The sequence below is a fragment of the Balearica regulorum genome, chromosome 3 (assembly GCF_011004875.1).
Source record: "Balearica regulorum gibbericeps isolate bBalReg1 chromosome 3, bBalReg1.pri, whole genome shotgun sequence".
NCBI lineage: Eukaryota > Metazoa > Chordata > Aves > Gruiformes > Gruidae > Balearica > Balearica regulorum.
Window position 1 is genome coordinate 103,509,527 of NC_046186.1, and position 26,088 is coordinate 103,535,614.

Below are 26,088 nucleotides of genomic sequence, written 5' to 3' on the forward strand. Positions count from 1 at the left end.
AGGACACAGCCCCAAAATTCTAACACTAGGTCTCTCACAGAAACACTGAGTGAAGGATGAAAAGCACCATTATCTTCCCACAATAAATGATTTAGCATGCAGCTGTCATAAGAGAAGCCACTCTATATATTTGCTGTAAGTGGTTTTCGGACCTTGCCCTAAAAGCTAAAATAAAACTAAGGATTTTTTTCCAGGCACTGTGATTTCTATCATGAATTTTATATGACAATTCACAAAATGACACTGTAACGAAGTCCTTCCAAAAGTGAGGGGAAGCACAATGTCTGATAATTGATTCACTTAAGATTACATTTAAAAACTGTTTGTTAAGGAAAATTTCTAGAAGAAAACTCCCCACTAACAGAATAAGATTTCTGGAGAAGATGCACACTGGCAGATGTGCAGAAGTTCTTGTAAGGAATATGATGCTCCTCTCAAAGCTGCTTAAACTGGATTTTATTTCAGGTCTGCAACTAAATTTTTTTTTTGTAAATAGATTTAGGCTGTCAATTTCCAGGCATGCTGTGCCATCAGCATGTAGAGACTGCTGTGACAAACGTGGAGGCTGCAGCAGCAAATTTTATTATAAACTGGTAATTAAATTGAACAGGTTTACATTTGAATAGATTTACAGCAGCATGATCTCTGACATGCTGCATGGGACTGAAATCCTTGTCTGTATATAAAGAAACATTTAAGATATGCTGAGTTAAAATAATTCCTGCTCTAAGTCCATGTTAATCAATAAATTTACACCATTCTATATGTGAAAGAATTAAGTATATCATCTTTCCTCATTCCATGCATAAAGGATGGGGTCAAACCCAAAGCCAAAAACTCATCTCCAGACTTTCCCATAGGTAAAAAAATACAATACCTGTCTCCAAAACTACCTTCCAACAAGAACAAAAGAAAAAAATATCTCTATTTAAGGACAGTTCTAAAAGCATACTATGAATCAGTATGGTTTCAAAAGTAAAAGTGGCCACTAAAAAAGGAAAGAAAACAAAACGCCCTCATAGGTTCTTTTAGGTTGTTCTATTAGGTGGTAGGTAAGCAGTATCTGAAAAGAAGATAAGCTAACTATCATTAAGTGAAAAGACTCAGTAATTAAAAATAAGTAGAAATCTTACTGTGTTTTGACAGAAAAACTCACACAGTAAGAGTGGCAGAACTATGACGTGCCCAGGAGTGGGGCTAACAAAGGAACCTTCTTTTCAAAGGAATTAGTTACTTTGTCACTGTAGAACTTTCAGAAAAAGGTATGTACTTTTAGGGTGGACAATTTATGAAATTCTGACTAAGAAAGCTTGTGGGATTGACTTGCACCCGTAGACAATGATTATTCATGCAAAAAATCTGATTCACAACGTGCATCTGAATTGTCTAACTAAATTATCTGTAACCAAAATCGTGTGCAGAAACATAGTAAATCTGCACACCATTTTGGTAACTGAGATAATTACTCATTTGTAGAAGAGTCAATTTCCTCACGCAGTCCCAGAAGCTGCACACAGACTAGATTTTTAATTACATATGTAGATGGACGTGCAATGGTGCCCCAAAACGTAAAGAAAAGGTATAAACCAATTCACCTGTATGCAGTCTTGGAGGCAATGTTCCATTTCCAAACAAGCTGCTCAATATATCTGCATAGTAGATTACTAGTGATATTGGGTCTTAATTTGCTAAAAAAAATATTAAGAAGCACAGTCCCTTTCAAAAGGTGCCATACTCAGACATTCCTTTTTTTCTACAGTTTATCTAAGCATCACAATTTAACCGTTAAATAACTGCTTCTAGTGGTCAGTTATACGAGAATTTTGGCAAGGAAGGAACCATCCCATCACCGCTGGAAGAGAGGGTCAAATCCTGCCGTTCTTACTGAGGTAAAATCCCCATTGAATCTGACAGGAGTTTTGCTCAAGTAAGACTAAGGACAGCAGGATTTGGCTCACAGGATCATAGCATCTGCCAAAGCAGTTGCACAGAACAAGGTTTATTCTTAGTAAGTATAATCCAATAAGAATATGTCTGTAGGTGCGTGATAGGCCTAATTTGTCCATCATCTCTCCACTGGTCTATGTTGTTCTTGGATTTTACCCTGATAGCTGTATGCTTAAACCTGTTTTAAATTACCATCAAATGATTTGCAAAAATTAGGCATCTACTAAAGCTGACTTTCTAAGCACTGACAGAGCAAAATTGTATGCGACTACCTTAAAGTGGTTGCTTAACACAAAATACTCTCCACTGGAGACAAAATTTACAAAACATTACACCAATTTTATTTTAAAAGGTTATCTAGCTCGGAAGTCCCTGACATCATCTGTTATTCGTTCTTGGTCCTAACAGTGCACTACAATAATAACGTATACAATACATGCACATAAAAGTATATTTTTGCATATAGATTAACAGCAAAAGAAGTGTGTGGCAGGCAACCAAGATTTAAGGAATTGCCTCTGTCTGTAACATTGATGAATCAGGCTCCAGGTTAGATAGTACTGTTTCTTGGAAACATTTTCTTATATTTACCTGTTATTTAATAATTTCAAAATACAACTGATGAATTAAAACACTCAGCATATACTTACAGTGAGGGGCAGGGGTTCTCACATACTTAAAAAAAAAGGGGTGGATTCTCCTCTTCTGTATGCCATTATTTGCTCCAGTGTAGTTACAGTAACTTCAGTTGATATACTCAAGATTTATACTTGTTTAATTGAGAAGTAACCCTTTTGTTTGTCCTGATGAAATGAAGACTGAGTAAAAACAGGGAAAAGAAGGCAGAGTGTGTATTTCTGCCAGAACTGGGACAGACTAGAGGTGTATAAGGAATGGAGGAAAGAAACCTTTGAGAATTCATGATGTTAAAGAATTAAGGAAAATGAGAGGATATATTCTGACGATTATTCTATTAGTTACCTACTGAAGGAAACTGAATGCTGGGGTACATTTTGCTGTAGTCCATAGAAGATGAACTTTATATAGATACACCTTGATTCCTCATCTTAGAAACAGACTGTCAGGAAGAGCAAGTATACATGAAAATTGCTTTTACAGTAACTGATCAGAACACTCACCCATCTCTCTTCTTTCCTGATTGCCCTACAACTGTTGCATCAGTCTGCAGAGAGATACATATTGACTTGTTCAGTCTTACCTTCCTTCAGCATGCCAACTTTTAGACACTTCATGAAGCGGCAGGCTTGGCAGGACTTGCGTCTGCGCTTTGTGATTTCACATTCATTCGTTGCTGGACAGCTGTACTCTATGTTACCTGTAACAGAAAGTACAGGAAAAGAGATGTACTCAGAATCACTGACTAACCAAACAATGGATAAACGAAGTACTCGTACAATTGCTGTTGTGTTAAATTTTGGAGTATATCAAGATTAGACAATGCTATAGAAACGAAACACCTTTCAAGTAAAAATAAAATGCTGAGTGAAAGGATAAAACTTTTTACTTTTTTTTTTTAAATCTAGACAGCTATATGAAAAGACATAATATACAAAACCACAACTAAAGTGAGTCTGTGTCTGGCTCCATGCACGGTCCCTAGCAAAATCTTTCATCTAGATTATTCAGCTGGTAGGAGGAGGAAATTTTGTCATTGATTGTCTGTACCAAGCCACATGCTTCGGCTCCCAACCTCAGCACTCTCCGTTTCCTTTGTTCACCAATTTCATCAGACTTTCTTTGGGCAGAACGTGAAAAGGAGATTGTTACGCTTTATTGCACGATCACCTGTAACAGGTACTACAGAGCTTCACCCTTCTCCTTCCACAACAGCAGGCACTGTGCATCAGGCAGTGCTCACTCGCATTGCTACCACCACATCTAGCACGTTCTACAGCCGCCAGGTCAGATCTCCCAGCCAGGACATCTCCCCTTCCTTCTACTTTAGATGGAGTTCTTGTACTGAGAAGCATCAGAAATAGAATCATTCCTAGCGAGCTGTCAGAATGACAAAAACTGGGGGAGATGCTTGCCTCTGCCTCTCCCAACTCTCCTTAAGGCCTAGAACAAGCTAGATCCTTAAATGCGGGCCCTCCTGGGCAAAGCAGTGTCTCCATTTTTCTTTTTGTTACAGCTTAGTACATATTATTTCTCCTCAAAAACAAGAAAAAAAAAAGCCTGAAAATTAATAGGTAAAATACATGAGAGTAATTTTCTTTACATTTTTTAAATCACCTCTTTGGGAATCCAAAGTCCAAATGGGAGAATGTCTGTTCTCCTTTGCCCTAGTACCACTGCACTTTTCATAAAACAGCTTAGCTCAGCTTATTCATCTGCCCAGCCATGCATCCTATTGTCCATGACTACATTCAGTATGACAGACTTTGCAGCAGTCAGAAGTTTCACCAGGAAACCGACTTTTAAATAAAGTATCTTCCCCATCAGCCTGTCACATCTTGCTTTAAAGGTATTTCTTTACTTTCTAACCCTTTCCCCCTGTGATTAAGTGCATTAGTATCTTAATGAAAATGCATTCTGTTTATTGCCCACTTGGGAAGCAAGAGGTCATCACACCAAATGCATAAATTGTCATCAGAGACAGTCTGAGCATAATTGCAATTTTGCTGCTCCATGTTTGCTGCACTCAGGGTCCGTCAAAGTCCCCTGAAACATGCGCAGGTTCTAATAATTAGCATAGAGTCTGCCTGGGACCACAGCATTGATGAAATATTTCAGAGTTAATCACACTTTGTAAACACTGATTTATATTGACTACCTTTCTCCAGACTGATGTCTCCTCATTAAATATCACATTAGTGGATTGCAGGATTGCACAAAGACTCAAATGCTCAGCAGCTGCTAATTCAACAGGAAGTAATACTTAAACCACTTACATCTATTGAAAATTGGTTAAGTATTTATGATAAAGGAGGTCTGCATGGCGCAATGTATATTCTGCCAATACAACCAGCATAATTTGCACAACTTTTCAGGCTTTTGCAGGCTTTATTCCTTCCAAACATTGCTGCATGATAGACTTAGCAATTCTGGCGAGTAAAACAGATCTCAGTATGTCTGAACGCTAATGGTTCTTGTTGACAAAACTCAAACTTCAGTTTAGTCCTGTTCCCCTTCCTTAGCTGCTGAGAAGAAAGCTATTTAAGAAACTGAAGGATACGGTGAGTAGGATATTCAGCACAGTTCCTGCAAAGCTTCTTTCCAATACGCATTAAAGAAGTCAGGAAATAACGCTTCTGGAGGGATATGTAGGAAAGGATGGTAAGGGCAAACTTAAGAAAAATAAGATTCACATTATCCTCTCACACTCTAACGAGGCATTCTTAGTGAGGCACAACACTACACAGAGACCTTCAAAGCCTCTCACAAATTGTATCTAATTAACTTCATCGTATTATAGTAATAAATGTATTACCATGCCTATTTAAAAAAAAAGAAACAGGGAATCAGAAATGCTTTGCACAAGATCAAAGATATCTTTGCACGAGGTCAGAAACGATCTTGATCAAAAACAAGATCGAGACTACAACACAGAACTTCAAGCTGCAAAGCCACATACCAAGGCAAGTGGAGAACTCGCACTACAGCCAGAGCCCTTGTGCAAAGACACAGATGACAAAGGTACAGATGTCGACATCAAAAAGTAGTATTCAAAACCAGAAAAACGTAAGTATGATCGCTTATTTCCCTAAGTAGACACTTCTAATCCATACCCTGACATTTCAGTTTTGTGCAAAATTCTCTGAAACATGGCAAGGCCTGTAGCATGCAGTACATCATGCACAGACAATGTAACTTATTTTTCCAGCAAATGCTTGCCACCTAAAGAACTCTAAAACAAGCTATTATGCTAGTCTCTTAGATTCCAGTACTTTAGCTTAGAGTGGGAATCATCAGTTATCATTTTAGGCTACTTTGCTTTAATGAATTATATTTTACAGCAGATATTCAATCTTAATTTTTGATGTCAGAAAATAAACTTGGAAGATCATGGAAAGAATTCCTCCAACGAACTCAACAGAGTTACAGTAACTGGATTTATTGCTGGAGCAAAGATCCACATCTTATCAACGGCCATAGCTGGTTCCCCTAAAGTGTTTCCACATTTTAGAATATGGCTAGACTGCGGTAAGAGTTCACGGAAACTAACATTTTGTTACCACCTCAGACATGAATGCAGTATTTTATCAAATATCCCCACGGATAGACCTAATTTGTCAGTGAGCTTTCCTTAAAAAAAAAAAACCCTCATGGAATTTTGCAATGGATACGTACCTGGATATATATCACAGTCAAAATGCGTTTTACCTAGCACTCAAAGTATTAGTGGATATATTTTTGGTAAAAACCTAAATTTGCTGCACATTGCAGGTCATCAGAGCTCTCATAATTTCTTATTTACTTCTATACACTAAAAGTAAAGAAACAGAAATTATTTTAAGAAGCGTTTGGGAACCTGTACAATTTCATATGTCCACTACATAGATCTGCATTTTATTTCAATGAGGAAGATTCAGAAGGAAGCTCTACCATTGACTTGTCTACTGCACGATGCTAGAGGCTGGAACTGAGCAGTTAGTAAGCGTGTAAGTTGAGTTTGCCCAGTCCTGTCAACAGCTGGAGAGGTAGCTGTGTTATACACTGAACAAAATCAACATGGCAGCTCTGAGTCTTTAAACTGGGCTGACAAGAATGATCGAGCAATTTATAATATCTCCTGGCTGGTTTTCAGAAAGGACTGGGCTCTGATTACTTATTTCAGAGTCTTTTGTACAATTAGTTTGCAGGCAATATAATTTTCTCACTTACTCCTTAATAGAATCGTGCAGCTAGCTGGCTGATAGAATAACAGCATATATGTAAAACTCCTGCCTGAAGTGCCAGGGGATAATTTGTATATTCCTTTCAGTAGCGTAATGGACTTTTACAGTTTGGCAGTTAAAGGGCTAAGTAATGTAAATTACTATGACGTTTGAAAATAAAAATATATGTCAAATCTTTACTCCCCAAACACATTGCCCTGTGCTATAATAATGCAATGGGATTTATGCCAGCCTGAGTCCCTTTTCTCTCTTCATGCACTGAGGAATGTTTATTTCAAAACAGTTCCTTTTTTCTACTGATTTGTTAAATTTTATTGTCTCAGCCGAAAGATGAGAAAATACTTCTAACACACTGTGCCTATCAAGAGCAACTGGCTCACTAAAAATACGATACCATTTGACTTGAAACAGCAGGTGAACTGCTAAAACTTACGCTGTATAACCAGCTCTCTGGTTTTAGATGCTTCAGACTGTCAGATCTTTACACACAGCTCAAGGATAAGTGGGCCAAGATACCATTTTTGTCATCGCACAGATGAGGTTTGCAAGTTACCTGAATGAGATGTGGAGTCATAGTACAATTTTAATGGTACAAGGACTTACTGGATGGCTTTACAAGCCAGGCAATCGACTGCACTTAGCCAAGATTCTTGAGACTATTTTGGCCATTTTTTGCATGGAAGTGACAGCAACACTCAAGGTAACGGGAGGAGTGAGAACCACAACAAAGAGGCGGCCACTTAAAGCACTGTGCTTTATGCCTTGGCATGTTATCCCAAATGAAGTTATTGTCATCAACGGTTACAACTTTAGAACCTCACAGATATCAAGAGTGCAAAGCTGGCTCTAGAAACTGGCTCCAGGCTGTGGGACAGGCTGAAACAAGGGTCTGTCTTCCAGAAATACTGACAAGAATAGAAGCTGCAGACAGCAATTCTTAGTAGAAGCTTTACTTCCCTTTTCACGCTGCCACATTTGATATTATAACACTAAAGATGTAAAAGGATGTAAAAGCTATGAGCTATTGGAATATGCTCAGAAAAATCTTTGGACAAGTAAGACATGAGGAAAGACTGAGTACAGGGTGAAAATGTGTTCGGAAAGAGTAGCCATGAGTCACCTACAAAAGCAGGAAGAGTGCTGAAGATACCACTATTGAAACTCTTACTGCGTGGGAATGGAGGTCCAGAAGAAAAAAAGAAAAAGAGAAGAAAAAAAAGAAAAAAGAAAAGAAAAAAGAAAACCAACAGAGGGAAATTAATTATTCCTTCAATGTAATAATTTTATGCTATAATCAGCTCAGGAAACTGTATTTCAGTATCTCTTTATTTATATTCAATATTGCCCCATTTTTGTCCCAAACTTTTTCTTTGAGCTTCTGTAACTTAATACCTTTTTTCAAAAACTTGTATTTAAAAAGCAAGTGCTCTCATTATTCTTAACAGAGGCTACCGTATCACTGGATTTAAGTCTTTCTGCAGTAAGGTTTACCCCAGGTACCACCTTCATAATCTGTTTTCCTGGGTCACAGACCCAAAGGAATACACCTGCTTGTCTGTGGACTGGCATGCATGAAAACTCTGGAATATGAAAGGTAGCCAGGATTACAGCTGTAGGTCTTCTGGGAATTCATAAAAGAGAAGTCTTAGGAAGAGAGACAGGAGAATCTAAGCCAGCACAGAGAGTGAATTACGGTATGTTAGGTCACACCTTGATATGTAATCCAACCAGAAAAGAATTTTCTGAATTTCCTGAGAAACTGAGGAGAAGTAGGCGCTGTTGGAAATAAAGAGTGACAGGTTAACTTAGGAAAAGAAGGACAGAGAAAGTCCCAGATGGACTTAAAAATGTATTTGATCTTTATAGGTCTTAGCAAAGCTGAACTGAGGAAAGTAAAAATATTTTCCTCAGGTTAAAGTTTCAGTTCTTGCAGACTCTGATCCCTACTTCGCAGTCAAAACTCAACTGAATTTACGTATGAGTAAATATTTTCACAAATAAAAGTACTCTTATCAATAAAGTTTCAGAAATGGGGTCAGGTTGGAACAAGGTTGGATTTGAACCTAACCGAATCCAGTTTTGGCTGACAAATCCCTAGATGGATTTCCCTCATAATGTAGATAGCTCTATGAATTACAGACCTATGAATTCTGCTACATGTCATCTCGAGCTGATTAAGCCTAAAGTTGACTGTATTCACAATTTTTCACCCAGACGACTTCAGAAACAATATTGCACACAGAGTTACAGAACATTTAAAAATTTGGTTCTTAAACGTCTCAAATATTTTTTTTTAAGATGATAGGGCCATGTCTGAAGGACTATGCTTACATTCCTGTTGCTTGTGTTGCCTTTTCTGTTACAGCAAGAAACTCAGGAGAAGCAGCTAGCTTTTTTAAAAATCTACAGTGTAAGATAGTATTTGACAGAGGGACACATCCAGCTTAAAAGTACATTTTAAATGAAAGCACTATGTTGAGCTGCTTAAAAGAAGCCAGGGTATTATGTTACTGAACTATAATATACTTAGAATGTCTAAAATGTATTTTTTATTCCTTTTTATTCTTAGACAGCAATATGAATGCAGTTTTAATACAAAAAATGCAAAGGTGATGCTGGTTGGTCTGACTGCATGATATTTTTGCATCAGCCTCTAACTTTAGGTAGATGAGTTTCCAGCATCATAAAAACCACCATAATTTTCAATATGAGGCTGATATTAGGGGGTGTTGAATGACACCTGTAAGGGCCCAACTACCTCTGATGCCCACTGGAGCCAACTTCTTTATCTTCAACAGAAATGAAGGACATTTAGGTCATCTTAAGAGAGAATCAACACTTTGAAGACACAAATAGAACTGATCCCTTGCCGGCTGGGAGTCACTGAAAAGTTACCCAAGTCAGAAAGACTGAACCATCTACATTTTGTCCCTACTGGTATTTTATTTAGGTCGATTTTGATACGTCCTACCAAGGTAGCGTGGAAAATTGTCATTGTTTGTTTATAAGCACACAGAACATCTCAGTCTGTAAAGCTGCAAAACAAATGACTTTCACAGCAGTAAGGAAAAAAAAAAGTCATTAAAAAGTTATAGAAACTTTAAAATAAACCACTTGCTAGCTGGGACCTCACATGTCTCTAGTTTCAAACTAGACAGAGCGTCATAAGTGGGCTGCAAGCTTTCAGAGATGTTTATAACAAATAGAGATCCAAACCTAATTACAATGGCATTGATACATACCACTGTACCGGAACTATTTGTAAACCGCATCTCTTTCCAAGTGTTTCTGATGGGTTTGAAATAGCCATGCACAAATCAGGATGCTCATTCTTATTCCCTAATAATCTAAATGCAGCGTATAACTTACAAGGCTGTAAGGAAAGCAGAGATAGTAGAAAGGATAGAACCATCTGTATACTTTTAAACTTCTCTCTGGTTCTCAGATTTCAGTGTGTTTATATTTTATTGTCTCATCTTGTTTGGCTGCCATAGTTACACGATGACATTGTGACAGGATTAAAAGACATGTTGGAAGGAATTAAAAATACTTGCTCACTAGTTTGGTTGGCCCATAGGCACAGAGAAATCAGGGGGAAAGGGAAGATATCTATCATTGCTTGCTTAAAATATTCTTTGAAAGAAATGCTGATGCACAGACTTTCACTTATATAAGGAAGGTGAATGATTTAATCAGGTAATGATGGATTCAGGTGACATTTAGTGTTAGGTTCACTGGAGGGCTGCCATCTTTGCACCAGAGCCAAGGTCCAGAGACTATTGCACCAGAATGCAAGTCTCCACCCTATCTTTCTATAAAAAACTATCATCTTAGCTACCAGTAAAGATGCTGAAAAGCCATAAAATCTTACTTAATTTGCTTTCATTTCCTCCACAAAAATGATGTGCAGTATTACAGGAGTCAGCTCTGAGAGATGCAAATTACCCTTTGGAAGGCACTTCAGTCATGTACAACTTCCAATCAAACTATGTTGACCATTTTAAATGTCACCTTATCTGAATTTACATAGCTAGTTCTAACTTTCCTGATTAAAACTTCCTGATTAAAAAAAAATTATATATATTTACTGTAAAGTGTTTGTACATTTACAGATCAAATTGGCTCAGTAATGGGTAAACATTCTAAAAAGAGGGTTGAAAAACCTGAACACTAAAGGGATTAAAAACAACTATGAGTAACCAAAAAGGTGAACAAAGTACAAAGCAGCTTAATCTAGCTCCTAGTCTGGGCAGGCTTTGAAGACCATAGGAACTACACTACTGCAGAACAGTAGAGCTGTTGGGTGATCAGCACAAAATGAGATGGCAGACTTGGTCTCGTTCACATAATGACCAAAACGACAAAAGCATTCCCAGGATGGAATATTTCTTGTTTGTGTTAGGAGACATGGACCGGCAACAACTCTCAGGGATAAAGCTCTTAAATGAGACAGTGAGGATATGACTGCAGGGCTTCTTACTACCTATTGCTTTACTCACCCTGCGTAGAAACAAGAAGATTGCTGTCTCAATACTGTTCATCTAACAGTTTTTTCTTAAAAAAAAAAAACCCACAAAAACACAAAGCCCAAGAACTACAAGGGCTATGGAATGCAAAATATTTTAGCTTTTGTGGGGAAAACACAAACACTGTCCAAGCAAATAATAAACAAGCTCTGACACTTTTGCAACAAGCCTTACCAGGAAGGCAACCTAGCCTTTCACACTACCTTTTCATGCCAGTTTAAAGAGTCCAAAGACAACAGTCCTGAAGATTTGAAAGGAGGGAGGAAAAAAAGTTGTTCAGATGCAGGCCATTATTTTAGAGAGATGAAGGCTAAAATAAAGCAAAGCAGTAAACTGTCTTTGAATCTCTAAGTCCTATCATCCTCTACTGAAAGCAATAATACCATTTCAATCCACCTGCAGAAACGTTTAAGTTACAGGCACTCAGTAATTATATATTATTAATGCAAAATGTGTACTTACTACTCTTTATGATAACTGAGCAAATAAAAATTATGAGATATGTATTTACACTAAATATTCACTACAAAATATCTAGTAAGTACAAGACCTCTGTGCTGAACACAAGAGTTTGCACCCAGCTGACAAATGAAAAATCTTTTTTTCTCTCTTTCTTTTAATGAAAGCTTAGAGTTTTGAAGATAATACAGTGCACAGCAAAAACTGTGGAGAGACCCTAAAAATCAATGGACCTGTAACTATTTTTAGACGTTGCTATTTTCTACTATCCCTGATGTTAAGCCAATTTTGGGGAGATTTGGCTGTGTGTGTGTTTCTATGAGACATTTGCAATCAGCCACCACGTAAATTATCCCAGGAGCAAACTGAGAGCTGCAGCTGAGTGAGTACTAGGCTGAGCAGAGAGAACATCCAGTTCTTCCATCCCTTATATGTCACAAAAGGGGGCAGAACGTCATTAGATTCTACTATGACCTAAGATGACATTGATTTTGTATATTAAGCTGATTTTTTGGTGGATTTTGTTTTGCTTTTTTAGCCAGGTAATTTCTTGTTTCTAGTTTTTTTCTAATATTATTGATTTTTATCATAATCTATGCATTCTTTACCACAGCCCCAAATGTATTTCCGAGCTATGTTAAAAATATATATTCAAAAAAGACAAAGTTAGTCCTTCTTATAATTCAAGACATGGTTTATTTCATTTCTTTACTTTTAACAAAATTAGCAGGAATTGTAAGAGGCAGGACGAAGAGAAGAAATCTGTCAGCCAGGAAGGGACATTTTTTAGATTAAATTGCTGTCATCTGAAAGGGAATGATAATCCCCATCACCCTTAAAAACAGGTGTATAATCTACATTAGCGTGAAATTAGCCTCATGTTAAGCGGCTACTAGGTATCCCGTGACGCACTCACTTCTGTCTTGTGTAAGATGCTGGTGGTGTACAGCTACTGTGCTGCCTCTCTGAACAGCTGCCTGTGGCTCTCCCCTACTGGGATTTCAAAAGACTCCTTTGAAATGGAAAGAATGGAAAGACTCCCATTGACTTAGTGGAAAGGGCATGAGGCCTGACGTGAACACAAGATGTGCTTCATAACCTAACTTTGACAACTCAGCCTTGCTCTCACTGAAGTCCGGGCAGTTTTGCCCATGACTTCTACAGGAGTAGGAGCACTTAGGTTCTACAAGTCTGAGCTAATTTAGTAACTCGTGAATGATAAACAAGAAAGGTTTGGGAAGTCAGACATTCTTTTTCACTGAATCTATAATTAAGTACCCATCACAATTAAATTATTAGCATTTAAAATAAGAAATTCTTTGAGCCAAGACATGTTATCCTTACATATGCACAGTTACAATATTTGACTCTTCAGGTAGTCTGGTTTGCTATTCTGTATTTACACATTCCTTGTGTTTTTTCTGTTCTCCCATTTTCTTATTTGCAGTTATGCAGTAATCAACTTGTTTTTAAAACAGAGAAAGAATGTGATATGAACAAGGAAGTGAATACCGGGAAGTGTACCAGGAAGGACAGCCTCTAGGAACACTGGGACTAAAATTCTATTATTGAGAGCAAAAAATAACTCGGGAGTTATTCTTCATGCAAGCTTAGAGGTAGAATTTACCCATTCAAAACATGAGCAGTACCTCTTCCTTTATACTTCTTGACACCTACCACAATCCGTGGTTTGATTCACTAAAGTAAGTAGCTTCCATTATTTTGGATGGCGTCTGAAAACTCTCAGTAGTTTTGTCAGCGTAGTCAGCACCATTACTGAAGATGCTGCCATGACATTATGATGGTAACATACTTCCTATTCTTAGTTTCTTCATTATTGCTTTTCCATTCGATGCTTGGTTTTGCCTTACTGCATTTTTTTTTTTTTTTTGTCTTCGCAGCACTGTCACCTGCTGATGCGGCTAGTGCTCTAACCATACTGAGACTTTTTGCACAGCTGCTAGTTCTAACTTGAGCTGTGTGGCCAAGTCCAGGTTGCTAATCTGGAGAATGACGTCCCTGTCTTGTGCTTCCATGCCCAGAAACTTGCTGTCTGTGGTGCGGTGTAAAATTGCAGGCTACCTATTACTGTCAGAAGTCAACGTTTTAATCAGTTAATGTTTCTGTGGCATTTTTTTGTGCTCAAAAAACAACTAAAACAATCACGCATCAATTCAGTCTGTAGGACAGCTATTACGTGGCAATTAAATACCATTTATAAAACCAGAGTTGCTAGCTGAAGTTGGTGCTTGAAGTTTAGCAACCACGAAACACAAATTGCTTCAGTGGAAACATTTTTTTGAACTTTTCTGAAAATGTTCTTGAAGGTCAAGTGAAATCACCTACCTCTGTTTTTTACTTTTTCCAAAACAAAGACTTGAAATGAGCATATTGGTTCTGTGTATGCACCCATCCTATACACGAACGTAGGCCACTCGAATCTTCACAGCTATGTTTGTTTACTGGTTGCAAACATTGTAACACTCAGTTTCCTTAGAAACAACTGAAGTCTAATGTTTCTTTTTAGAGGCTATATGGGCACTTCATGCCAGTAGAAGGCCCAAATCCCCCACGAGTAAGATAGATGAGAGGAGAATAAAATGGCCATTGCCTTAGTAATGGATAAATTAAAATAACATTATGTTTCTTTATTAATTTTACAATATGGAAGTATATATTTAAGACATCTTGATCAAATGTTTCAAATTTTGGGTTATGTGAAATTACGAACTGAAACTAACCTTATGCTCCTTATCATAACTCATTTTTAAGAAGAAAAGTATACCACCAGATTGCATTGTCTTTCCTGTGAATTCCAGGTGCTCAAAATCTATGAAAATCAAGCAGGTTTTATTGAGGAGCTTAAATTTGGACTTAGCAACCTAATTTTAGCCTCTGAAGTTTGAATTTAATTTAATGTGACACTATATTCCTGCACAGGCCAACCTTGGCCTCATGTTCTTTAAATAAAGCACCTTCAATTTTACTTGAAAGGATGATATCTAAATCAAAGTAGAAGGTTATTTTGCCTCCATTGGTTCTGAAGCTAGAACAAGCGGTCATGCAAATTATTCCATTTATACTAATTTATGCCAAAATATGTGGCGTATTTGTAACAGGTATCGAGAGCGGATTAGTACAAAGTACTGGGCAGAGACCAAATGCTGCCAACCTGTGATCTTATAGATATTTGTTGAACCTGTTTAAGGCCACTGTATATTGTATGGGTGAAAGATCAGTTATTAATACACTGATATGCACAAAGCACTACACCATTGCAATTTGTTCCGATTTTAAATGCGCTTTAACAAAAATAAACTGGATTTCTGTAACAATTGCAGTACGGTAGTGGCGTAACTAGGAGCAAAGCCCAGCTCGATCCCTGTGTGCCAGCCACAAGGTGCATTCAAGAGGCATCCATGACAACCTTCAGAACATAAACAGTTTTCTTCACAACAATCATTGATGGGAATCCATGAGAAACTCATACAAAACACAAATCTGAACGTGCACCAGATGGCTCCAGTGTTTTTCTGTTTTTCATAACCAAAATAAACGTGGCAGTGGGCTTAACATGACTGACAGAACTCCCAAAGAAGCCCAAAGGGACTTTTTCACGAGCAACATCTGTAGGACCAAAAACACTATGAAGAATGAAAAGGTACAGTCTGAAGCCCTAACAGGATTTAGCCAAGGATTGCACTATTTGACTTTGAGCAAAAGAAAGAAAAGAAGTTTAAAGAATAACCAACCTTGAATTGTCCTCTTGAAGAAAGCCTTGCAGGCCTCGCAGGAAGCCACTCCATAGTGGTACCCTGATGCAATGTCACCACACACCAAACACAGTCTTTTGGGCATCGAGTTCAGCATATATTCACACTTGGTCTGTGAATCTTCAGCAATGGTACTGGAGCAGTCATCATACCGTTTCCTGACTGGCCCGTTGCCCCCAAGCCCTGTGGCCGAAGGGTAGAGGGGAGGTGAGTCCAGCCCGTTCTGATGTCCATTCATGGTGGAACTGTAGCTCCCGCTGGCGTCTGAGGAGCCACCAGGGCTGTGGTGGTTGATGCTGTCCGTCAGAGAGGCAGGGCTCGACGGTTCCGTCTTGATGTACGACGAACAGCTAGAATCAATGTGTCGATCTTTGCTTGACATTCTGCAGAGAAGCCTGTAGTGGGGAGAGAGAGAAAGAAGAATCTGTGTATTAAAGACAGTGCTCTTTAAGGCTGCTCTGGAAGGGTTAGGGACTGCACATCATTCATTCATTAGTCAATATCTCTTGTTCTACATGAAGGTAATCAGCATAAGGGCATGACAGAGCTTTGTCAAAGCTCCAGACAGGCAGTAAACAAAAACTTTAAAGAAACCAAATCCGTCTGTTGTCCCCTCCACCTGCCCTCTAGGCTACGTGTCAACTTCACATCAACTCTAAATTCTGAACTCGTCATCTAGCGAGTCAAAAAATTCAAAAAATCCTATTAGATGACTTGGCTATTAAATACCTTCCTTTTTCCATTGGTACTTTCTGTAAATTCCATCATTATCAGGAACAAATATTTCCAAGTTTGATCACACAAATGTTCTGCTCTGTAATTAATATTTGTCAAGACACTTGACTAAAACACATATCCATCATCTACTGATCTGATCCCAGAATCAAAGAGCAAATCACCCAGAGTCTTTTTTTTTATTAATATTGCTTTATTATACATACAGCTATTTAGTAATGGAGTAGCACATCAACTGGGAACTCTAGCAAATAATTAAGGCTGGACTCCATTTTCACAAAATCTAAGGGAAATGATTCATCAGCTCTGGCTGCAATTACTTTCTAGCCATTATCCTCAGACTAACCAGTAATAACTATGCCACTATCCCATGTATCTGCAGCTCTATAGGATCTGACATTTTACACGTTCCATTCCTGGATTAAAAAATATATATATGTATTTTAGACGAAATCTTAGATAGAAGTTTTGCCTTTCACAAGGTGAGATTCTGTCTTACTTCTCATTTCTTGCATTTTCAGAATTAAGCATCTGAAATAAACCCATATAACATTTGATCTGACAAATTATCGCTTTCAACGGGGAAAAAAATCTTCTTTGTCTATTCCATCCTCAAGTTTTTTTATTATTTTGAAACATATTTTATTAGGGAGAACAAGAGACAAAAATAATGATTAGAAAGCTCTGAATCAGTTACTATCTTCATTTTCTACAGCTGTGATTATGAGATCCCAGTAGTAAATGGCCTACCCAGCATTTTCCTGACAGTACTCTCAGAAGCTGCCAAAGTACAGATGACAGTTATGAGCATTTCTCTACAACTATTTTCAGCAGAAAAGCAACTACCCTATAAGGCCACCCACCTAGAGCTATAGATTCATGTTTTCAAAGCAAATGCATTAGTCCAGATAATTTGACTGATTTAACTTTCTAAAGTAATTTTTGAGATCTTGTCTTCGCTTTTTCACATAAAAAAAAAAAAAAATTCTACTTCAATATCTGGAATCAAATTCACCAATGGAAAACAGACATAAATTCAGAGAGTTGGCCTCCTTTCCAATGAGGGTAACCAAGATCAAAGCCTGACCTTTCACTAAAGGTATCTGCTTAGGATGAGATTTACCCTAAAATCTGTGCCCAAGGATCTTATTTAGGACCTCTCAATTGCTGTGATTTTTACTGAAAAATTCTGTTGAAAACAAACAATACATGAATTTGGAAAACAGCCAAATCGATGTGCAGAAAAACTTAGAACCAGTACTTATTTGGGGAGGTAGAAGGAGCAAGCTCTCTGGTGTCAGCAAATAAACCAAGGAAATGGGAAGGCTAAAGCCGTGAAAATATCTTATTACATTGGACCACCTGCTTGTGTTGTCCTTTCCTCAAGAACTGGAGGGGGGGAAATCCCCTTGCCAGCCTGCAGTAGCGTGTGCCTTTTCTTCTGCATCTGCTGCCTTGTAGCCGTCACTGTTAATGAGTGCTGTAATTAATAGATAGCTCTCTCTTGTCTCTCTACTTGCACTCTGGGCTAAGCACTTTTCTCAAGTCAACGTTTGAAAGAAAGCGGGTCGGCACTGACTTACAGCAGCTCTGCGAATTCCTTTTAATTTAGAGCACTTACACCACCACTCCACTTATTACCTTATAATTACTGGACCGCTCTCACATACATTATGATCTTAGAGTAGAGTTAGAAGTTATTAGGGTACTAAAACACGGTGTCTCTCTGTCTCTCTCTCCCTTTCTCTGACACTGTATTTTATACAGCTACAATTAAAAGTATCAATTAACTTTCACATTCTACCAACTTATTTTTTACATTATTTTTCTATACACTAACACTAAGGTCCTTTTATTGACTAGAGGTACTCGGTCGTCTTTTCATCTCCCTGCTGCTGAAACTCCGCATATAAAGTCTCCAAATACAGCAATAGGAGTCACTGCCTACAGTCTGTCATAACCAGCTTGATGGCATGTTCTTGTCTAAGACTCCCGCTGTTGATTTTATTTTTTTTTTCTAATTTGTGCAATAATGAGCTCAAATGTCACCCTTCCATTCCCAGAAAAACCATTTGCAACTAATTAATTGTCCAAACGCATGTTGTCTTAGCCAGTGCAAAAGCAGATATCTCCCACTCTAAGCAGTCCGAACCAAAATATAATCTCAGTTCTGCAAGCATTATAATTTGATCACCAGTGTCACTTAGGCTAAAGTCAGTCTGCCGATACTTCTGGAGTAGCAGTTTCTGGTACTAACCAAGATAGAGCCGCTTTTGGCTACAGCTTAAACAGTACAGACTGGCCTGGTGCATGCTGGCAAAGCACAAACGCAGTTAAAACATCAACCATTCCACAGAAAAGCAAAACCAACTGCGCCTGACTCCAAGAACAACTTTGTCAATCCCCCGAGGAAGGTGAACCAGAGACGAGGCTGGGTAGTAGCTGTGGGTGGGCAACAGACACCTACTGCTTTCACTCCTTCGTCACGGTACCACATCTGAACAAAAGTAATTCAAGAGCCATCTTATATGGATGGCAGGTGGGACCACCATCAAATTATCATGCTGAACATTTGGAATAATGCCTAAGCTAGATCTCTGTAAAATCCCTCCCTCAGTTCCCTCCTAATTACTACTTAGCTCGTTACACTGAAGAATTCCTAGACACCATTGCATTATAGTCTAAAACTACAGTTGGAGCTTAATTCTCTCTTCCTCTCTGTGTCTGAAATTCTACAGCTCTATTATTCAAGCCTGAAATATTCACAACTATCTATAAATTCAATTGTCAGCTGGTGGGTTTTATTCTAGACCTCACTTCAATCTAAAATTAGAGGCACTAAAATTCACATTAACTCTAAGAGGAATGTAGTGAATAAGACTTTATTTCAAAAGAACACCTTTTTGTCAGAAAGAGCTATTTTCAAGATGATGGCTTTATCTGCATTCAAAGAGAATAAGCCCAATTCCACATTGTGCTGTTAATGCAAAATTTTTAGGTCACATTGGATTAATAAAAATCTAAATTTAGTTAAGGTTTATGAATAGAAATAACATGTGTCATATAAAAATGTACAGTATTTATTTTAAAGCCTTGGTGGGGTTGTTTTTTTTCTTTACTAGATTTTAAGTCAAATAAATGGCAGCTCCATTTGTGGTGGGCTGTTCTCAGGTAAGTTTTGTAATAACTGGTAGCTCTTGGGTAAACTTCCGTTTCAGTAACTATAGGGAAAGTAACTAATTGGCTCTAGAAGCATCTATGTCCATATACAGGAGAAACTACGTAGGGTGCTGCAAGCCTCCAGTAATACGCAATATATACCATGACTTCCCATTTCTACTAAATTTACTTTACAACTTCTTCGTTTAAGTAAAACCTGAAGCAAGTCACTGCTGGCAGAAAGGTACAATGACAGAGCACTTCAAAATGCAATTCCTGCTTTAAAATAAATTGTAATGCCATGTGCTTATGAAAGGTTGAATATATTAAGAATTTATTAATGCAATCACATTCATATTTCCATCTACCTGCCACATTACTAATGATATTGACAGTGCTGACACTGGCTAAATCAGTATCAATATACAAGCGGAGTGCAAAAATGAACTGCATCTGATTACAGCATATAGCCTTAAAAAAGAAAGCCTTCCCATTTGAGCCACTGGGAGCTCTTTATAGTCCATCCAATTGGTTCAGAAAGTTACTTTTCCCTTATTACCAATATCTAAAGGGGGTCAAAACAACGTGCCAATACTTCATAATCCCTGAACACATTTCCTGCTTCCTTTTCAAGTAGGAAAAGCTCTGTCTACAGCATCATTCACTACTTCAGAACTGCACTGGTGGTTTCAGCAAGAGTAATAATTAGTCACAATAATTAGACCGTGCACCTTTATTATAGACCAACACAAAAGTCCACTTTTACCTGCACATGAAGTTTTTCTTTTCTTGAAGAGAGAATTACCCTATTTCCATAAACGTCAGAATAGGTTGTTATCAGTTGACACTTTTAATGACAGCTACTACATGGGAGCACCAGCAGGACAGGTGGTGTTATGCACATCTAGGTACTTTTCATGCTAACAGTGCAACCTACCTGATTTTCCTCCGATACATTCCTCTAACTCACATGAATGTCGACCAAAAAGGTCTTAACTTGTGATCCTCATACTTTAACGATGAAAACCAATGCATGAAAGACTCCTGATCTAGGTGACACAGTGAGTCTGTAGCAGAGTCAGGAATGGAAGCCAGCTCCCATAAAGACCACATTTCCTCTCAAATACTGTGCTTACTTTCGGTATCATTTCAGAGGTCTGTACCAAAATCAATAGACAGAAAACAGTGAGCACATCCCAGTGATTTCCCATATGCTGCTTCTCTGAATGTAAGAGGGAAAAAAAAAGAAAAAATGTGTGGAAAGAAATAAAAATGTTGCTGCTTGCACCAACGCCCACGACAACACCTCAAGACTTTCACTGGGTCCTGTTAAAGAGCTGAGTAACAATCTCAGACAAACTGCTTTACATTGAACTTTTTTTTTCTGCTTCAGTTAATTGCACTCTAGTAAAGTGGCAAAATGTGAATCACTTAGTAGGAAAATGGGCACCAGCTGCTATTGTCAGAGAATGGAGATGCCGAAGAAAAGGAAAGTGACTGAATGAAGTGTCATGTCAGAAATCAACGGTGCAACGTGTGATTTGAGAAAACATGACTACTTTACAGAGACAGGGTGTCATTATGGCATCACAGTAATACGATGCTTTGACAACTGCTGGGTCTAACATATCATCATTGCATTAAGGTGCACTGGCTTAGTTGGGGGAAGGAAAAGAAAGGATTTTTTCTTTTAATAAGAAATATCGTAAGGCCTGCTTGGTTAACCTAGTGGATGAGATCATTAATTGCAAAGTATTGCTAATCTTGTCCCATGCATGCACAAACAAAACTGTTATTACGTACTGGGTCTTTATTAATGAACACACATGTACAACCATGTAGTAAAGAGTACCCTGTGCAAAACAGAATGGCTATGGTGGGTTTGGGGTTTTTTTTTTGTGGTTTTGTTTGTTTGGTTTTTATTAAAGAATATTGAATGTTTCATTGGGTTTTTGCAATTTCTTCTTTCTTTTATGTTTTCCTTGAAACCTTCACCGCTTCACCTTGGTAAGAGAAAGCAAAGCAAGCCAACGAGTTTTTCCAGAGCAGCTGTCATAGTCACTAGCAGCTGGAACAGAAGAAGCAATGCTTGAAGCCATCATATTGTTACCAGCAGTGGCCTGAGTTAGCTGACGATTGCTGACGGAGGATTCAACTTCCCAAACAGTTATTACTGCTCTGTATGCAATCTACCAAACTCTGCTAAAGCACCTCCTACACACACAGAGCAGCGGAAGATCACGCTACTGTGTGGTCATTTTTAGTTTAACAAAACAAGCCATTATCTGAGGCCCTTCACACTTGCACCTACTCTGAGAGGCTGCACTTTTGTTTTCTGTGCTGCTTTTAAAAAGCAAAATTTTCAAGTGGCTGACTTGCAACTACTGCAGACCCTCCAAAATGAGGGGGAATTATTTTAACCTCCTCTCCCTCCCCTTCAGTATATTAATATTCATTATTGCTTCCCTTTCTATTTCATGCCGATTCCCTGTGCTTCCTGGTTGATAAACTTTGTTAACAAGAAGGAAATGATCCTGAGATACCCCAATGTGTTGCAAATTATCACTGTTGACAGCTTCTACATTTAAGGATTACATCTGATGCAACAATGCATACTAGTGTCATTTATCTTTAGCTCATTTCCTTGGACCTATTTCAACCGAGGGTGAGCATCTCTTGTTTATAGCTCTAAATACTGTAAGTGAGCAACTGGCAAATCAATAAAACTGTTAAATGCATAATAATACTGTGTAATTACTTACATGATGTTTTGCATAATTAACTGTCTGAGGTGTTCCTTGATATAATGGATACTCAGAGTATGGAATAACCTATAAGCCTATAAAACACACCCTGTTTATATGAACAGAAATTATGTTTAAAACTCTCATTCTAATAATCCAAATCGGGCTTTGGCACTATATGACAGAAAGCCTTCCTTTCCTGCCAAGTCTAAATCAATTCATATGGCATTACTTCATAACTAACGTGATATTTCACTGATGATGACTATTACTCTGATTACTTGGAAGTAATGTAGTAATAGCAAAAATACACTTAGATTAAACAAACTACTGCTATTTAATCAATATTATTGAGACAAACTAAGTGTTTTAATAAGTCTGTATAGATGCACTAATGCTGGTTTAATTAAATGTATCCTTAGACATGCACAAGCTCTGCAGCATACAGATCCTACGGTTTGACAGACCATAACATTACTCTTCTGAATTTAAAAGCTGAAGCACTTATAGCCAACAGAATTTAAATCTTTTCAGACTGCAAAATGGTTATTCTTTACATCAGGTACTCTTTCGGGAACAAAAAGTAAACGGGGAAGAATACTCAAAGACCTTGCACCTTTGAGCCAAAACACTAGACATCTGAAGAGGCGCCAGCCCTGAGCAACACAGTTGTCCAATGCATCGGATATATGCCACTGCAACACATTTACAAAAACAAACAAAAAAATCTCTGACCAAAAGGAGAAAAATAAAGCTGATATAAAAATCACAAAACTAGCCTTTATTTTTGTGTACGTGTATGCAAGAAATATCCTATTAGCTACGTTATGCGCTACTACTAGTAGGCCATCACCACAGAAAGTTTCCTGCAGTAAAGACTTGTCTACTTCTTTAGATTTCACATATTTCAAGTAGAAAAAGATACTTTTTTGATATGCTTTGATGATTCAGTTTTCAAATATTTAAAAAAGGTCAATACTGAAGAAAAGACAACACAAGAAGTAGATGACGCTCTATATGAAAATCATTCTGGAATGCCTGAAAGTTATACATAAAAAAATGTATGACTTTGTATTTTGTGTACGTATTATGGTTCTGATACAACTGAAACCTCAGTAAATACTTCATATTCCTACTTAATTTGTAAGTTTCTCTTTTTCTCCTCTGTTTCTAACATGTTTACACAGTTAGAACATGGTTGGTGTTTGAGTTACAATCATATCATTAGAAAACTTTAGACTTACCTTCTCTCATTTACTGGTTTCTAGCCTAATGTTACATATTTTTTCTCGCTACAGTACTTAACATGCCTCAAATGAGTCAGCTCTTCAGCGCCTGGAGAGCTGCACAGACTCACCCTGAGAGACCTCTCATGCCCAAACAGTTTCAACCGAAAGGCTGTGATGCGACTACTAGAATGACAGCCAAGTTTCATCATACAATTTTATTACTCTATTTTCAAATTGCAGCCTAACACTTTTAATTCATATCACATTCTGGAAGACAGCAGATCTCTGGTTAAGAAGTGAGGTGTTTCTCTGTGATGCAACATCATTTTACTTGTGGTTGTACTGCAGTGGTACCAGGTGGAGTCCACCTGATGTCTCTAACCCCCAGAGGATATGGTAAAGTGTCAAGGAGTCATCTAATTATTAATTGTGAGGATTCTTTTTATTAAGAGAAATCAACTGAAATAGCACAAGAAAATAAAACGCTACATGCAGCTACTTCAAGGGAGAAAAATACAAAACTACAAAAATAAGTAAAGATTTATTCAAGAACATAACTGGCTTTCTAAAGAGGGATTATTTTGAAATGATTACAGCATCAAAAGCAGTTACTTGCACCAGTCAGAAAGCCAGTACTACAGATCAGAGAGACATAGTTGTCATTCATCACTTTCCAAAAGGAAAAAGAAGACCAAAAAAATGCCTTCAGTCTCAAGAGAGACAAAGTTTGCATCATCAGATTTTTCACAATTTCTAGCGACGATTTCCTTCCATCGCTGAAAGGCAGAGTGTAGGTGTGTGCACAATGTGTACCTGTCTCCCCACCAAGCTCCCTCACTGATTTTCTGCAGATTTATAACAGAAGAATTATAATTTGCCCAGCCAAGGTCTGTTAAATTGGGGAAGCGATTAGAACGAACATACCAGAAATAGTATCAGAGAGCGAGCGTCTTAAAAGACTCAGGACTAAAACTCATAAAGCAAGTGATCCTTCTCCCACCCCCTCACTCAGCTGGCTCCCAAGCGTGCCCTGTCCTCCCAGCCGCACGCCACCAGCTTTAAATCCCCCCTACACGCAGGCGCGCGCGCGCACAAGCAACGAAAAAGCTACTTGGTGAGTTGGAAAATGACGTTTTCCTGCAATCAGTGTTTAAGTGAATGTTTGTCCCAGTGTGTTACACCATGCTGTCAGCTAGCAGCAGGGAGTCGTTGAGTTGTTACTACATTTGATTTGACTGCCAGTAGGAAGCTTTATTTCTACCAACTGTTAGTTGCCAGCTCTAAGGATCTCCTCTTACTTTGAGAGGTTTTTATTTATTTTTTTTTTAGATATAGTCCATTATTTTTCTCTTTCACTCTGCGGACTTTTAGTGTATGGCAGAAGCATCTCCAAATCTCCATGCATCACAGAAGTCTCTTCACTTATACTTGCTGCTTTAAACGCAAAAAAGTAATTGTATTAAGGCAACTAAAAGTCAATCCTGACACACATCAGAAAAGTGATTTTAATATCTGGACACCTGAATGAGATGTGCAGAGATGAATATTTACATAAGCAAACTGAAGCAGGGGAATTTTATTCTGATCTTTGCCAAAAAATGTGTGATTAGAAACTGGAGGAATAGGTTTGGAGAGATAACCTGGGTGGATTTTCCTTCCAAGGAAAGCATTTGCTATCCAGATCTTTATATGCTTCCCAAGCAGTTTTTAGTAGGGCTTTTTGTTTGCTTGTTTATTATTCATGTATATCCTGACAGGTTTCTCCTCTGTCAAACAAGATTCTATAACTTTAACAGTTGTTTACAATGCTTCCTCTTCCTACACAATAATGATGATTTTGATAATTAGGATCTAATTATAATGGATCTGACAACAACTTCCAACAACGAAAAGCATCTTTAGAAAAATGAAAGCATATGCGTGAATAGTGCAGGGAGGTGGGGTGGGGGAGAGAAATACATTCCTATGAGACAGCCTGAGAACTCAGGCTGAATGGAAAAGTAATTAACACTAAAGAGCTAAAACTGTAATTAAAGAAAATTTCATTAAAGGGAGGCAGGTGATTCCACTTTCCTAAATATGACAAGGTGCTGTATAAAAATAAAATAGCAGCCGGTTTCAGTGAGTGGAGCAGGAAAGCCATGTCTTTAACCAGATCAAATTCTCGAAATTGGCTGTCAAGACGGGATTGTTGTGATTTATACCCGTCTATCAAGCGCATGAAAGAGAGAGACAGGAGAGGAAAAGAGGCAAGCTGCTGTCGCTTCCATTCGCAAAGCACCTTTAATTTCCACGGCACCATCTGTTACCAAATCTAATTCACATTCCCTCCTAATCTGGTTTAGTTCTGTAACACTAATTCTTCCACTACTCTTATGAACATCACTCTCAAGAAAAAGCTTTGGTTCTAGGTTGGTAAAAAATTGAATATTATACAGTTAAAGGTTCTGGTGACTTAAGTGAAGTATGCTGCCCATTAAAATGCACTCCCGGTAAAAGGATTTGTTTCCAGTCAGTGCAGAGATACAGAATTGCTCATGTTTGAAAAAAGTCATGGGGAGAGGAGGGGGGAGAGGAAAAGAAGGGGAAAAAAAAAGGGGGGGGGGGGGAAACACAGCTGATAATAGGAAAGTAGGCTGTGGACATGAAAGCTGAGG

The 26,088-nt window shown here is 38.0% G+C and overlaps 1 protein-coding gene across 24 annotated transcripts in view; it reads right to left on the bottom strand.

Annotated features, from left to right (window-relative positions):
• The window catches only part of ESRRG (estrogen related receptor gamma), a 404,653-nt gene that overhangs the window by 112,766 nt on the left and 265,799 nt on the right, over positions 1 to 26,088 (bottom strand). For all 24 annotated transcript variants that reach the window (XM_075749263.1, XM_075749275.1, XM_075749258.1 and 21 more), the window contains 2 exons: positions 15,544 to 15,959; positions 3,167 to 3,283 (listed from right to left, as the gene is read on the bottom strand). In XM_075749263.1, the coding sequence (XP_075605378.1) occupies positions 3,167 to 3,283; positions 15,544 to 15,959 (533 nt within the window). The remainder of the gene's footprint in view (positions 1 to 3,166; positions 3,284 to 15,543; positions 15,960 to 26,088) is intronic.